The sequence below is a fragment of the Anolis carolinensis genome, unplaced genomic scaffold (genome assembly GCF_035594765.1).
Source record: "Anolis carolinensis isolate JA03-04 unplaced genomic scaffold, rAnoCar3.1.pri scaffold_7, whole genome shotgun sequence".
NCBI lineage: Eukaryota > Metazoa > Chordata > Lepidosauria > Squamata > Dactyloidae > Anolis > Anolis carolinensis.
This window is the reverse complement of record NW_026943818.1, coordinates 20,182,988-20,199,291: the sequence shown is the minus strand read 5'-3', so window position 1 is coordinate 20,199,291 and position 16,304 is coordinate 20,182,988. Positions and strand designations below refer to the sequence as shown.

Below are 16,304 nucleotides of genomic sequence, written 5' to 3'. Positions count from 1 at the left end.
AATTATAATTATTACATTTTATTACATCATATTATTGTTAATATGACATGTATATACAATATATTATAATATTTTGACCCAAATCGGGATTTTAATATTATTGTGTATATTGACTTTTATGACTGTTTTTAATCATGTTGAAGTTTTACTGCTCGGTTTAATGTTTTATCTGATTTGTGCTGTCGTGTCTGGGCATGGCCCCATGTTAGCCGCCCCGAGTCCCTCCGGGGAGATGGGGCGGGATATAAGAATAAAATTATTATTATTATTATTATTATTATTATTATATTAGTATAGTATATCTATATATATAAAAGGTTAATGAAATTTCGGCCTAGGACAAAACAACAAAACTACACATCCCAGAAACACTAAACTTGGCAGCACAACCCCTCATCCATGCCTCTACGTTCATACAACAAAAAGAAAAGAAAAATAAAGTCCTAATTAGAGGGAGAGGAATAATTGTTTTTATCCAATTGCTGCCAGTTAGAAGGCTAAGCTCCACCCACTTGGTCTCCTAGCAACCCACTCAGCCCAGGGGACAGGCAGAGTTAGGCCTCATTTAGGCCTCTTCCACACTTATCTGATTTTAACTGGATTATATGGCAGGGTAGACTCAAGGCCCTTCCACACAGCTATATAGCCCATTTATAATGGACTTAATGTAAGGTAAAACATTTACCCTTACCTTAACTACTACCAATTCCTCAATACTTTATTTCCCATACCACCCGACTTCACCACAGCAACGCGTGGCCGGGCACAGCTAGTATAGTATAATATTATTATATATTATTATATGATTAAATATAGATGGATACATTGCTAGATGAGAATGAGATGGCCTTCTCCCCTCCTTGGCTCCCCTTTCCTTTTCCTCTCTTGCATCCTGCCAGTCCTGGGGATGATGGATGGGACCGGGAAGAAGCCAGCCGTAAGCAGAAAGCACCGAAGGCCCATCAAGAGCCATTAGCGGAGGAGACATGCGCCTTGGCGGCTCCTGCAGAGGAGGGACTGCGGCATGACTCAGCCGCGGCTGCCAAGGCGCCAGGAGCTCTGAGTCGGCACCTTCCGAGGGTCAGGCAGGCCAGGAGATCCCTTTCCTTTGTGCCCGTTAACCATTATTATCATGATCGGGTTGTTGTATGTTTCCCGGGCTGTATGGCCGTGTTCCAGAAGTATTCTCTCCTGACGTTTTGCCCACATCTATGGCTGTAACCTCACAACCTCTGAGGATGCCTGCCATAGATGTGGGCGAAACGTCAGGAGAGAATAATTCTGGAACATGGCCAGACAGCCCGGAAAACATACAACAATCCTGTGATCTCGGCCATGAAAGCCTTCGACAACACATTATCATCATGTCATACAATAAATAATAATAATAATAATAATAATAATAATAATAATAATAATAATAATAAATCACACAGTCCTAGACACTTGGGAAGTGTTCGACTTGTGATTTTGTGATATGAAATCTAGCATTTCTATCTTGTTTGCTGTGTCATACAATAATAATAATAATAATAATAATAATAATAATAAATCACACAGTCCTACACACTTGGGAAGTGTTCGACTTGTGATTTTGTGATATGAAATCTAGCATTTCTATCTTGTTTGCTGTGTCATACAATAATAATAATAATAATAATAATAATAAATCACACAGTCCTACACACTTGGGAAGTGTTCGACTTGTGATTTTGTGATATGAAATCTAGCATTTCTATCTTGTTTGCTGTGTCATACAATAATAATAATAATAATAATAGTAATAATAATAATAATAATAACTTCATTCTTATACCCCGCCCCATTTCCCCAAAGGGACTCGGGGAGGCTTACATGGGGCCTGGCCCAACACAACAATATAACAAAAACAGCAAAACAATAAAACAAATATCCCAACAATAAAACATCAGCATCAATAAAACAGTCATAAAAAACAACATCTATATATATAAAAGAGTGATGGCATCACGGCGACCCACAAAACAACAAAACTACAGCCCCCCCCAACCTTGAAATTTGACAACACAACCCATCGTCCATGCCTCTAGGTTGATACAACAAAAAGAAAAGAAATATAAAGTCCTAATTAGAGAGAGAGGAATAATTGCTTTTATCCAATTGCTGCCAGTTAGAAGGCTAAGCTCCTCCAACTTGGTCTCCTAGCAACCCAATAAAAAATAATAAAAACACTAAAAAAATTAATACAATAAAATACTAAAATAACAGAAAATAACTCAAAATAATACAAGAAAATAATAAAATATAATAAATAAAAAGATAACTTACAATAAAATTAATAAAAAAATATAAATAACGTCAAATAAAAATTACACAACAATTTTTAACCAATATCACCACCACTTTGCCACAGCAACGCGTGGCCGGGCACAGCTAGTAGTAATAATAATAATAATAATAATAATAATAATAATAATAATAATAATAATAATAATAACAACAACTTTATTTTTAAGACCTTAAGACCTGGCTCCTCCAAAAAGCCTTCAAGGGTTAATTATTATAGGGTCGATTTACCTGCCCATCTAATAATATCAGGGGTCCCCAAACTTTTTAAACAAGGGGCCAGTTCACGATCCTTCGGACCGTTGGAGGGCCGGACTACAGTTGGCCACTGAGCAATAATAATTAATAATAATAATAACAACAACAACAGTAATAAAGAGGGTTGGAAAAGACCCTTTGGGCCGTTGAGTCCAATCCCCATTTGCCTTTGTGCACCAAAAGCACAAGCAAAGCACCCCTGACAGATGGTCACCCAGCCTCAATGTTAATAATAATAATAATAAAAAGAGGGTTGGAACTCGGCCCCTTGGGTCATTTAGTCCAACCCCTTTCTGCCTTTGTGCACTAAAAGCACAAGCAAAGCATCCCTGACAGATGGCCACCCAGCCTCAATGTTAATAAATAATAATAATAATAATAATAATAATAATAATAATAATAATAAGAGAAGAGACCCCTTGGCTCATTTAACCCAACCCCCTTCTGCCCTTGTGCCATGGGGGCCGGATAAATGGCTTCGATGGGCCGCATCCGGCCCCCGGGCCTTAGTTTGGGGACCCCTGAATAATAGCTTGCCTGGCCACAATAATTTCGCACTTTATTGATTTTTTTAAACTGTGAAACTACCTCTACCATGCTGAAGTTTTTCCCCTTGGCCCAGCTCCGTGTTTTTAGCCCCTGATTTTAACCATTTTATGCTGTGTCCTGACTTTTATAACTGTTTATTGATGTTATGTTTTTATTGATGCGACATTGTTTTATTGTAGATCTTTGTTTGATTGTTTTATTGCGGTTATTGTATTGTTGTCGGGCATGGCCCCATGTAAGCCGCTCCGAGTCCCTTCGGGGAGATGGGGCAGGATATAAAAATAAAGTTATTATTATTATTATTATTATTATTATTATTATTATTATTATTATTTATATCCTGCTCCCATCTCCCCAGAGGGGACTGAGGGCGGCTCACATGGGGACAAGCCTAGTTTCAATGTACAATAAAATACAGCATAATTAAACCAATGAAAAACAAGTAAAATAGTAGAGTCTCACTTATCCAACATAAACAGGCCGGCAGAACCTTGGATAAGCGACTATCTTGGATAATAAGGAGGGATTAAGCAAAAGCCTATTAAACATCAAATTAAGTTATGATTTTACAAATTAAGCACCAAAACATTATGTTATACAACAAATTTGACAGAAAAAGTAATGTTATGTTGTAATTACTGTATTTACGAATTTAGCACCAAAATATCATGATATATTGAAAACACTGACTACAAAAATGCGTTGGATAATCCAGAATCTTGGATAAGCGAGTCTTGAATAAGTGAGACTCTACTGTATTATTATTATTATTATTATTATTATTATTATTATTATTATTATTATTGAGTCAATGAAAACACCTTACACTGCCTATCTCTCCCGGCAGCCCTACACAGTCATTTTCAATCATAAATTTTAAACTTTGCGTTTTAATCTTTGTTCTGCGTATTTCAATATGTATTTTGAAGAAATACGTTTCATTATGTTATTCCTGTTTCATTGTATGGTCCTTGCTTTGAGAGATTTTTCTCAACTCCGGAAACTGTTTTTGTGGCTGCCACAAACTAGGTTGAATTGTTTGAGTCTTGATGATGAGATATTCAATGAAAAACTAGAGCAGAACGTGCTGCAGGATGTCCCTCCCGCAGAAATAAAGCTATTGCAGTTTAACACACTTTTCCCATGTTTTTTTATGATAGAACCAATTAGGAAATAGCATTTATAACCTAGGAACAAAAATCGTGTTGCATAGTGATATCACAGGGGAACTTCCCGAAAGATGGCTGCACTGGAACCGGGATTTCGGCGCTGCTCCGGGTCCCAAGAGGCCGAGACAAAAAACATTTTCGGCTTCTGAGAAAGAGAGGGCCTGCCTGCCTCTGAAACCCAAACCGGGGAGCTGACGGCACACGAGTGACTTTGCAGTTCCCTAAAATAGCCGGCAAGGCAGCCGCTTGGCTTCAGCTCTGCAGCAGCAGCAGGGAAGGATGGATAGATGCAAGAGAAAAGGGCCCTGAAAACACTTGAGCACCCACTATTATTTATAATTTATAAATATATCATATATTGTATATACATATAATATTGATAATAATATTACAATGGAATACAATATTATTATACTACTAATAATACAATATAATAATATTAATTATATATTAAATGTAATATTACTAATAATATTGCCGTATAATGATATAGTACAATATAGTAATGTAATGCTTATATTGTGCTATGCTAATAGTATATTGTATGCTCATTTGATTTGTAAGCCGCTCTGAGTCCCCTTCGGAGTGAGAAGAGCGGGATATAAATGTAGGAAATAAATAAATACATAAATATTATTCCACTATGTAACACGAAGAACGAACCATGACTCCTAGAATAGGAAACTACAACTTCCCTATGAAGGGGGAACCACAACTCCCAGAAAAGGTAACTACAAATCCCACTGTTCCCTATGAAGCGGGAACTACAACCCCCATGGATAAGGAACTACGACTTTCAGAACAGAAAATAATAATAATAATAATCATCATCATCATCATCATCAGGTCTTCTCCTTATCAGCTTTTCCTTCAATTTTGTCAAGGAACTTTCCATGCAATGATTTGTTGTGCCAGCTGTCAGCTCTAGTTTGTAGTGCGGTTTTCTTGTACTGATTCTTTGTCTGCTGTGCTTTGAGGAGTTTCTGATTTTTGACCTCCATCAAAGCAGGTTCTTCACTTTGCTTTAACATATTTTGCCAGGGCATGTTCTTCTTCTTTGACTGCTTGTTTTACTTGTAAGAGTCCTCTGCCACCTGATCTCCGAGGCAGATATAACCAGTCAACATCACTGCGAGGATGCAGTGAATGATGAATGGTCATGAGTTTTCTTGCTTTTCTGTCCAAATTGTCCAGTTCCACCTGTGTCCAGTTTATAATGCCAGCAGTATATCTTATGACAGGTATGGCCCAGGTATTTATGGCCCAGGAACAAGCTATCAGAACAAAGGCAATTAAGGCCAAGATTGAAAAATCAGCTGATGACCCAAAATGCAGACTGTTCAAGGAAGCTGACGAAACCATTGATCATATCCTCAGCTGCTGTAAGAAAATCGCACAGACAGACTACAAACAGAGGCACAACTCTGTGGCCCAAATGATTCATTGGAACTTATGCCTCAAGTACCACCTCCCAAACCTGCAAAAGTATTGGAAAATGAGCATGCAAAGATACTGTGGGACTTCCGAATCCAGACTGACAAAGTTCTGGAACACAACACACCAGACATCACAGCTGTGGAAAAGAAAAAGGTCTGGATCATTGATGTCGCCATATCAGGTGACAGTCGCATTGACGAAAAACAACAGGAAAAACTCAGCCGCTATCAGGACCTCAAGATTGAACTTCAAAGACTCTGGTAGAAACCAGTGCAGGTGGTCCCAGTGGTGATGGGCACACTGGGTGCCGTGCCAAAAGATCTCAGCCGGCATTTGGAAACAATAGACATTGACAAAATTACGATCTGCCAACTGCAAAAGGCCACCTTACTGGGATCTGCACGCATCATCCGAAAATACATCACACAGTCCTAGACACTTAGGAAGTGTTCGACTTGCGATTTTGTGAAATGATATCCAGCATATCTATCTTGTTTGCTGTGTCAATAATAATAATAATAATAATAATAATAATAATAATAATAATAATATAAATAGCAGTTCTCATGGTACCCATAACTGAGCCTTAAGGACCCATTCTTTGATGCGAACCTCCCAAAAGCCAGCCTCTATACCCAGGCTGACATCTCCTAGGCGACCGGGAACCAGTCTCTCCAGCCAATGGGCAAGCGGTCCAGCGAGGGCATCCGCCTTAGTTGCCTAGCAACCGCCATGTGCCTCCTTCATCCTGACATCCTCTCTAGAGACGCATGGCACCATAAAGGAAAGGGATGGAAAACGGGAAGAAAGGGGAGCAGAAGAAAAGAGACTGGGGAGGGTCTCTTGGCGGTTTGGGAAGACGGGAATGAGAAAGTGATCGAAAGAGAGAGAAAAAGGAGGCAGAAAAAACCTTGTCTTCTACTCTGGAGACACAATGAAGTAGTGGATTCCAATGGCAGTTGGACAAGATTCTACCTGAACATTAGGAAGAACGTTGTGATGGTCAAGAGCTTTTCTATAGAGGAACGTGTTGCCCAGAGTGTCCTTCTCTGGAGGTTTTCAAGCAGAGGCTGTCTGGCCATCTGTTGGGGGGGATCGAGTTGTGTCTTCCTACTTGGCAGAAGGGCATTGGCCTTGGATGGTCACCATGAGGCTGGAGAAGTCATATACACAGACACACACACACACACATAATAGCCAGGATTGACTAGTTAAGATTCTGTATTGAATAGTTAAGATATATCTATCTATCTATATCTATCTATATCTATCTATATCTATCATCTATCTATATCTATCTATCTATACCCCACCCCATCTCCCAATACGAGACTCGGAGAGGCTAACAATATATAAGGCAAAGATTCAATGCCAACAAGTACCTACATACATACAAACTTTTAAATAAGCATTTAAAAACCAATATAATGACTCTATTGACTAATTAAGATTCTGTATTGACTAGTTAATTTATATATATATTCTGTAGACTAGTTTATTTATAGAAATTGTTCTCTATAGTTAAGATTCTGTATTGACTAGCTAATTTATATATATATTCTGTAGACTAGTTTATTTATAGAAATTGTTCTCTATAGTTAAGATTCTGTATTGACTAGTTAAGATATATCTACAGTATTTATTTGTTGACTGTATTGACTTGCTAAGATTCTGTACTGACTAGTTAAGAAATAGATAGATAGATAGATAGATAGATAGATAGATAGATAGATAGATAGATAGATAGATAGATAGGATCTTAACTAGTCAATACAGAATCCTGGCGATTTGTAATGCTATTTTGACATTTGCTCCCAAGCAGAATACATGAAAGATTTGGGAATGTTCTGGAAAGGCCAAGCCTGGCTTTGCCAGTTCCCATCATCAGATTCGTCTCCCTCTCTGGCCTGTCTTAATGCTCTCCTCCCGTCTCTTCTGGCCGTAAATCCAGCTTGAAAATAGCCATCAGCTTGGCTTCGGATGCAGCAAAAGACATATCCTGCTTCAGAGAGGCGTTGCCATTGATCAATGCCATCGATCGATCCCTCCAATGTAAGCTTCCTGCAAAATACGAATTGCAAAACCAAACCCCCCCCCCCCAAAAAACCCAGTTTATGGCTTTTGGACTTAGCACCCTCCCACCAGAATTGGGAGATTTATATCATCATCATCATCATCCAAACGTCATTGAGAGCCCTGCCTCCTTTATTTATTTATTTCCTACATTTATATCCCGCTCTTCTTACCCTGGAGGGGACTCAGAGCGGCTTACAAATAAAATGTACATACAATATATTATTAGCATATCACAATATAAGCATTAAATTACTATGTTGTACTATATCATTATATGGTAATATTATTAGTAATATTTCATTTAATATATAAAATTATATATTATTATTATATTATTATTAGTATAATATTGTATTACATTATAATATTATTATCAATATTATAAGTGTATACAATATATTTATAAAATATTGTATATTTTATATATATGTGTGTGTGTGTGTGTTTGGAGAGGGCCTTCCTAACAATGGCAACGCTTCAGGCAGGCTCCTAAATCGCCTCCTCCTGAGAAAAATGTATAATATTTATTTATTTATTTATTTATTTACAGTATTTATATTCCGCCCTTCTCACCCCAAAGGGGACTCAGGGCGGATCACATTATATACATATAGGGAAAACATTCAATGCCCATATACACATAGAACCGAGACAGAGACAGACGCAGAGGCAATTTAACCTTCTCCTGATATCACAAAGGACTACCACCTCACCCGCTCCATAGGAAATCTGCTACAAAGCAAGTGTTTTTTTGTTGAGTTCCAGGGTCAGAGAAGCAGATGGCAAAAACAGAAGAACGTGCTTGCTCCATCAATGTTCAACATTTACACAAATGACCAGCCACTGCCAGAAGGGACAGAGAATTTAATTTATGCTGATGACCATGCCATCACTGCTCAAGCAGGGAGCTTTGAAATAGTTGAATAGAAGCTCTCTGAAGCTTTAGGTGCTCTTACTGCCTATTACAGGGAAAACCAGATGATTCCTAATCCATCTAAAACATACTTTTCACCTTAAGAACAGACAAGCATCTTGAGCTCTGAGGGTCGCCTGGGAAGGAATCCCACTGGAGCATTGCAGCACAACGAAATACCTGGGAGTCAATCTGGACTGTGCTCTGATTTAGAAGAAGCACTGCTTAACTATCAAGCAAAAAGTGGGTGCTAGAAAGCAGCAGAAATCATACTAGTTTGCCGAGACCCCCCAAATAGTCAATTCATAGCATGTATTTAAATGGGTTTTCTTTATTCAAACCACAAAAAATTACATGGCCAATAATCATCATCATGTGGAATATGGACACGGTAATATGAACAACAAGTCATATTAACACACATACATGGAAACCCATCCCTCCCCAAATTACATATATTTACACGGATGTGATGCCTGTCTTAGACATCTGGATACCGTCAACACTAATTTTAAACCATAAATGCCCCCTGTATTCATTGAAATCCCATGTTTTGAGCCCAGACGCGGGGAGACTACAACTCCCAGAATCCCTGAAACAATTCAATCCCACTGCGTGCCACGAATGCGTGGGCAGCCCAGCTCTGCATATATGGTAGCTGGACTACAACTCCCAGCACCCCTTAATCCTGCTTGCTAAGGCTGCTGGGAGCTGCAGCTTCTTGTTAAAGGTGGGCTGAATCTAATTGCATTGGCAAGGTGGATCCTTCCATGTGTCTACGCCCTTGAGCAGCCGAGGACTGCAAAGCCCAGCATCCTCAGGACATTTGAAAAGAACCGCCGAAAAGTGGGACAGCAGAGGATGAATGGGGAGTCTTCTCTTCTGGACTGGTGTGATACCAACAAACATATACACAAATGTATACAATCATGGTTAAGCCAACACTGATGTAGCAAGGCACTGCAGCACCCAGAAGGCTTTGGACACGCTTCGAGGAAGCTTCAGTCTGGAGAAAGAAAGAAAGGAAGAAAGGAAGGAAGAAGGAAAGAAAGAAAGAAAAGAAGGATTGGAACAATGTTCGTTGGGAATGAAAGGTTTATGAGAATATCATGAACTTCCTCTCTTTGTCCTCTTCCTCTCTACTCTCCTCCTTCTCTTCTTCTACCTTTTCTGATTGTTGGAATTCAATCTGACACTGCCTAAGCCTGCAGTCCTCAATGAGGAAGAGTTGGTTAGCTGTGTGTTTTGAGATCTCTCTCTGCTTGGATGTCAAGAGAGACGTACTGCTTGGTGCTTTTTCCCTCTCTTTTGAGCCCTAGAAGAGATGGCAGAAAGAAGGGGGCTGGACTGGATGGCCTTTGGGGTCCCTTCCAAGGCAGTGATTCTACGTGCCAAAACCAAGCAGCCCATCCTGCAGGGATCGCTGTCACTGTCTGCATTTAAAAATAAACCCTGCGCTGAGGAACACTGCGGCCCGTATGAATTATGCACAGGAAGAACGCCTGCTTTCAGTTATTCCTGTGACACCGTTCTTTGCAACTTCTGGAAATGTTGACGGCACGAAAGGAGTCCAACTAACTGAAGGTTCCTTTATCCCGGGAGCAGAAGGGAACAATTCTGGGGAGGACCTATCATTTCTCTTTTAGGTGGAGAAATGGGGATGTTGCCCTACATACAAATTCTTTCCCCGTCCCTGGAATATTCCTCCAATTCTCACATTTTTAGCACTGCAGACACTTAACATTCCAGATGCGTATTTTGGGAAAGGGTCAAGCAATGGGGAAAGCAAGCAGAAGGGTTCTAGATACATATAAAGGTTCTAGATCTGTGGTTCTCAACCTGTGGGTCCCTAGATGTTTTGGCCTTCAACTTCTAGAAATCGTTAACAGCTAGTAAACTAGCTGGGATTTCTGGGAGTTGTAGGCCAAAACACCCGGGGACCCGCAGGTTGAGAACCACTGTTCTAGATGCTTCTAAAGAGGTGTTGAAAGAGCCAGGCAACAGGGAAATCAGAAGGGTTCTAAAGAAATGTTTTTGGGAAAGGACCAGGCAATGGAGAAAGCAGATAAAAAAGTTCTAGGCGCTTCTAAAGAAATGTTTTCGGGAAAGGACCAGGCAATGGAGAAAGCAGATAGAAGAGTTCTAAGCGCTTCTAAAGAAATGTCTTTGGGAAAGGACCAGGCAATGGAGACAGCAGATAGAAGAGTTCTAGGCGCTTCTAAAGAAATGTTTTCGGGAAAGGACCAAGCAACGGAGAAAGCAGATAGAAGAGTTCTAGGCGCTTCTAAAGAAATGTTTTTGGGAAAGGACCAGGCAATGGAGAAAGCAGATAGAAGAGTTCTAGGCGCTTCTAAAGAAATGTTTTTGGGAAAGGACCAGGCAATGGAGAAAGCAGATAGAAGAGTTCTAGGCGCTTCTAAAGAAATGTTTTTGGGAAAGGACCAGGCAATGGAGAAAGCAGATAGAAGAGTTCTAGGCGCTTCTAAAGAAATGTTTTTGGGAAAGGACCAGGCAATGGAGAAAGCAGATAGAAGAGTTCTAGGCGCTTCTAAAGAAATGTTTTTGGGAAAGGACCAGGCAATGGAGAAAGCAGATAGAAGAGTTCTAGGCGCTTCTAAAGAAATGTTTTTGGGAAAGGACCAGGCAATGGAGAAAGCAGATAAAAAAGTTCTAGGCGCTTCTAAAGAAATGTTTTCGGGAAAGGACCAGGCAATGGAGAAAGCAGATAGAAGAGTTCTAGGCGCTTCTAAAGAAATGTTTTCCGGAAAGGACCAGGCAATGGAGAAAGCAGATAGAAGAGTTCTAGGCGCTTCTAAAGAAATGTTTTTGGGAAAGGACCAGGCAATGGAGAAAGCAGATAGAAGAGTTCTAGGCGCTTCTAAAGAAATGTTTTTGGGAAAGGACCAGGCAATGGAGAAAGCAGATAGAAGAGTTCTAGGCGCTTCTAAAGAAATGTTTTTGGGAAAGGACCAGGCAATGGAGAAAGCAGATAGAAGAGTTCTAGGCGCTTCTAAAGAAATGTTTTTGGGAAAGGACCAGGCAATGGAGAAAGCAGATAGAAGAGTTCTAGGCGCTTCTAAAGAAATGTTTTTGGGAAAGGACCAGGCAATGGAGAAAGCAGATAGAAGAGTTCTAGGCGCTTCTAAAGAAATGTTTTTGGGAAAGGACCAGGCAATGGAGAAAGCAGATAGAAGAGTTCTAGGCGCTTCTAAAGAAATGTTTTCCGGAAAGGACCAGGCAATGGAGAAAGCAGATAGAAGAGTTCTAGGCGCTTCTAAAGAAATGTTTTCCGGAAAGGACCAGGCAATGGAGAAAGCAGATAGAAGAGTTCTAGGCGCTTCTAAAGAAATGTTTTCCGGAAAGGACCAGGCAATGGAGAAAGCAGATAGAAGAGTTCTAGGCGCTTCTAAAGAAATGTTTTTGGGAAAGGACCAGGCAATGGAGAAAGCAGATAGAAGAGTTCTAGGCGCTTCTAAAGAAATGTTTTTGGGAAAGGACCAGGCAATGGAGAAAGCAGATAAAAAAGTTCTAGGCGCTTCTAAAGAAATGTTTTCGGGAAAGGACCAGGCAATGGAGAAAGCAGATAGAAGAGTTCTAAGCGCTTCTAAAGAAATGTCTTTGGGAAAGGACAAGGCAATGGAGAAAGCAGATAGAAGAGTTCTAGGCGCTTCTAAAGAAATGTTTTTGGGAAAGGACCAGGCAATGGAGAAAGCAGATAGAAGAGTTCTAGGCGCTTCTAAAGAAATGTTTTCCGGAAAGGACCAGGCAATGGAGAAAGCAGATAGAAGAGTTCTAGGCGCTTCTAAAGAAATGTTTTCCGGAAAGGACCAGGCAATGGAGAAAGCAGATAGAAGAGTTCTAGGCGCTTCTAAAGAAATGTTTTTGGGAAAGGACCAGGCAATGGAGAAAGCAGATAGAAGAGTTCTAGGCGCTTCTAAAGAAATGTTTTTGGGAAAGGACCAGGCAATGGAGAAAGCAGATAAAAAAGTTCTAGGCGCTTCTAAAGAAATGTTTTCGGGAAAGGACCAGGCAATGGAGAAAGCAGATAGAAGAGTTCTAAGCGCTTCTAAAGAAATGTCTTTGGGAAAGGACCAGGCAATGGAGAAAGCAGATAGAAGAGTTCTAGGCGCTTCTAAAGAAATGTTTTCAGGAAAAGACCAGGCAATGGGGAAGGCAGATAGATGGGTTCTAGATGCTTCTAAGAGTTCTAGGTGTTTATCTAAAGAAGCATCTTGAGATCCTCTGGATGATTCAATAACCAAATTCTGGCGGATGTTGACCATAGCGTCATTGAAAACACATCTCTGCAGGTGATAAGCACCCACAGAATCATGCTGGGAGATCCACTCACCGGCCGGCACATCATAGGAGGTGGCAGCGGGCGCCCGCGTCTTCCGAATGGTCACAGTTGTGGACGTTCCAGCGGATGTGAGAGCAGCGCAACAGGGAGGCCTCGTCCCCTTTGCATTTGAGGTTATCCAGGAAGATGTAGCCGGTGCCCTGGCCGTAGCGGGCCTCGCCGGAGGCAGTCACCGCCCGGCCGCAGCCCAGTTGCCGGCACACGACCCGGGCGTCCTTGAGGTCCCAGGCGTCGTCACACACCGTGCCCCACTGCGAGAGCAGGAAGAGCTCCACACGGCCCTCGCAGCGGTGGCTCCCGTTGACCAGGCGCAGGAAGCCTGTGCAAAGAGGGAGAAAAGATCAGCAAAGTCACCATCCCACTCTCATTGAATCATAGAATAGTAAAGATCCTCCTTCCTCCCAAAATTCTTCCTTCCATTTGAGATGGAAGCATCATGAGGCTTCTCTCTTATTACAGAAACATGAGAATCATAGAATCCTAAGTTGGAAGAGACCCCAAGGGCCATCCAGTCCAACCCCCTTCTGCCAGGCAAGAAAAGCACAGCAAAAGCACCCTGACAGATGGCCACCCACCCTCTGCTTTCATAATATTAATAATATTAATATTAATAATAAAAGAACTACTGTATATACTCGAGTATAAGCCTAGTTTTTCAGCCCTTTTTTAAGACTGAAAAAGCCCCACTCGTCTTATACTCAGGTGAGGGTCGTGGTTGGCTTATATTTGGGTCAGCTTATACGAGAATATATGGTACATTTATTATTTTTCTCTATTATTATTGGTATTATTGCATTTATTATTTTTCTCTATTGTTGCTAATATTATTTTACTCTATTTTTATTATTATTAATAATACATTTATCATTTCACTCTGATATTATTATTTTACTCTATTATTACTGCATATAGTCGCGTGTAAGCCGACCCAAGTATAAGCTGAGGCACCTAATTTTACCACAAAAAATGGGAAAACTTATTGACTCGAGTATAAGCCGAGAGTGGGAAATGCAGCTGCTACTGGTAAATTTCAAAAATAAAAATAGATATTAATAAAATTGCAGGTTAAATGTTTTTGAATATTTGTATAAAACTAATTTAAGAGCATAATAAGACTTTACTAAGATAAGACTGTCCAACTCTGAATACCTATATAGTCAAGTATAAGCTGACCTGAATAGAAGCCGGCTAGGACCCTCACTCGAGTATAAGCCAAAGGGAGCGTTTTCAGCCCTAAAAAGGGCTGAAAAACTAGGCTTATACTCGAGTATATACAGTACTTGTATTATTTTCCTGTATTTACTATTATTATTATGACATGTATTATTTTACTCTATTATTATTATAAGGATACATAAGCACATTGATATTGAAGAAGATAATAATGATTTGATCAGAGTTGGACAGTCTTATCTTACATTTGAGCTTGATGTAAATATTCAAAAACATTTAACCTACTGATGCCTCAATTACTGTAATTTTATTGGTATCTATTTTTATTTATGGAATTTCCCACCCTCAGCTTATACCGGAGTCAATGTTTTCCCAGGGGTTTTTTGTGGTAAAATTAGGTGCCTCGGCTTATATTCGGGTCGGCTTATACTCGAGTGTATACGGGTATTGGAAGGGATCCCAAGAGACATCCAGTCCAGCCCCCTTCAGCTGGGCAGGAAAAGCACAAAGTGCCCCTGACAGATGGCCACCCAGCCTCTACTTAATAAGAGTGAATTTAAATTGCAGGAAAAAGCGATTCCACTTAAAAATTAGGAAGAACCTCCTGATTATTAATGATGATGATGATGATGATAATAATAATACATCACACTGTCCTAGACACTTGGGAAGTGTTCGACTTGTGATTTTGTGATATGAAATCCAGCATATCTATCTTGTTTGCTGTGTCATAATAAAATAATAATAATAACAACAACAACAACAACAACAGTAATACATCACACAGTCCTAGACACTTGGGAAGTGTTCGACTTGTGATTTTGTGATATGAAATCCAACATATCTATCTTGTTTGCTGTGTTATACAATAATAATAATAGCTGTCTGAGAGTAGAATATGGTGTCTGGAACTCCAGTGGAGACTCTGGAGTTTGTTAAGCAGAGGTTGGATGGCATTCATCAGGAGAGCTTGTATGGTGTCTTCCTGCCTGGCAGATGAGCTGGGACTAATGGCAATGCTCACCCCGACCCGGGCTCGAACTGCTGACCTTTTGATTGGCAGGATTTTTCTGCAGCACAGTGGTTTAACCTGCTGTGCTAAGCCCAGCTGGATGGCCTTTGGGGATCCCTTCCAGTTCTAGGATTCTATGGCTCTACGAGGGTTTCTTTATCCCTGATCCCCAAATTGGGCAGGTTTCCCCTCTGCCACCAAACATCAAAACATCCAGGCGTCCCCTGGGCAACGTCCTTGCAGACAGCCAATTCTCTCACTCCAGAAGCAACGCCGGTTGCTCCTGACACGAAAAAAAAACAAAAAAAATCCAGACATACCATCCTTGGGGCGAAGGGTCGTCGAGGCTGTCGTGGGCAAGCTCTCCTCCAGGAAGGGCTCCCCCAATTCACCGGCGCCTGGGAGAAAACAAAGGGAAATTTAATCCTGGAAGAGTTATTACCGGTTGGGGGGGGCATGCACAATTACATATATATATATATATATATATATATATATATATATATGTAAATGTATATATGTATATATGTATATATGTATATATATGTATGCATGGGTGACAACTCCTAGTAGTAGTAGTAGTATTAGTAGTAGTAATAATGGTGGTGGTATACAAATAAAGTTTATTATTATTATTATTATTATTATTATTATTATGGAGCCTCCGGTGGCCTAGGGAATAAAAGCCTTTTGACTTCAAGGTTGAGTTGCTGACCTGAAGGCTGCCAGGTTTAAATCCCACTCGGGGAGAGTGCAGATGAGCTCCCTCTATCAGCTCCAGCTCCATGCGGGAACATGAGAGAAGCCTCCCATAAGGATGGTAAAACATCAAAACATCCGGGCGTCCCCTGGGCAACGTCCTTGCAGACGGCCAATTCTCTCACTCCAGAAGCAACTCCGGTTGCAACTGACACAAAAAAATAAATTTAAAAATATTATTATTATTATTATTATTATTATTATTGACACGACGACACAGTCTGACACAGCAAACAAGATAGATATGTTGGATTTTGTATCAAAAAATCACAA

At 40.3% G+C, this 16,304-nt stretch overlaps 1 protein-coding gene across 2 annotated transcripts in view; it reads right to left on the bottom strand.

Annotated features, from left to right (window-relative positions):
* Nucleotides 1-9,038: 9,038 nt before the first annotated feature.
* Nucleotides 9,039-16,304, bottom strand: part of ssc4d (scavenger receptor cysteine rich family member with 4 domains) — a 27,364-nt gene continuing 20,098 nt past the window's right edge. For both annotated transcript variants that reach the window (XM_062959343.1, XM_062959344.1), the window contains exons 11-13: nucleotides 15,593-15,670; nucleotides 13,079-13,406; nucleotides 9,039-9,733 (exon numbers count right to left, since the gene is read on the bottom strand). In XM_062959343.1, the coding sequence (XP_062815413.1) occupies nucleotides 13,090-13,406; nucleotides 15,593-15,670 (395 nt within the window). In that variant the 3' untranslated portion in view covers nucleotides 9,039-9,733; nucleotides 13,079-13,089. The remainder of the gene's footprint in view (nucleotides 9,734-13,078; nucleotides 13,407-15,592; nucleotides 15,671-16,304) is intronic.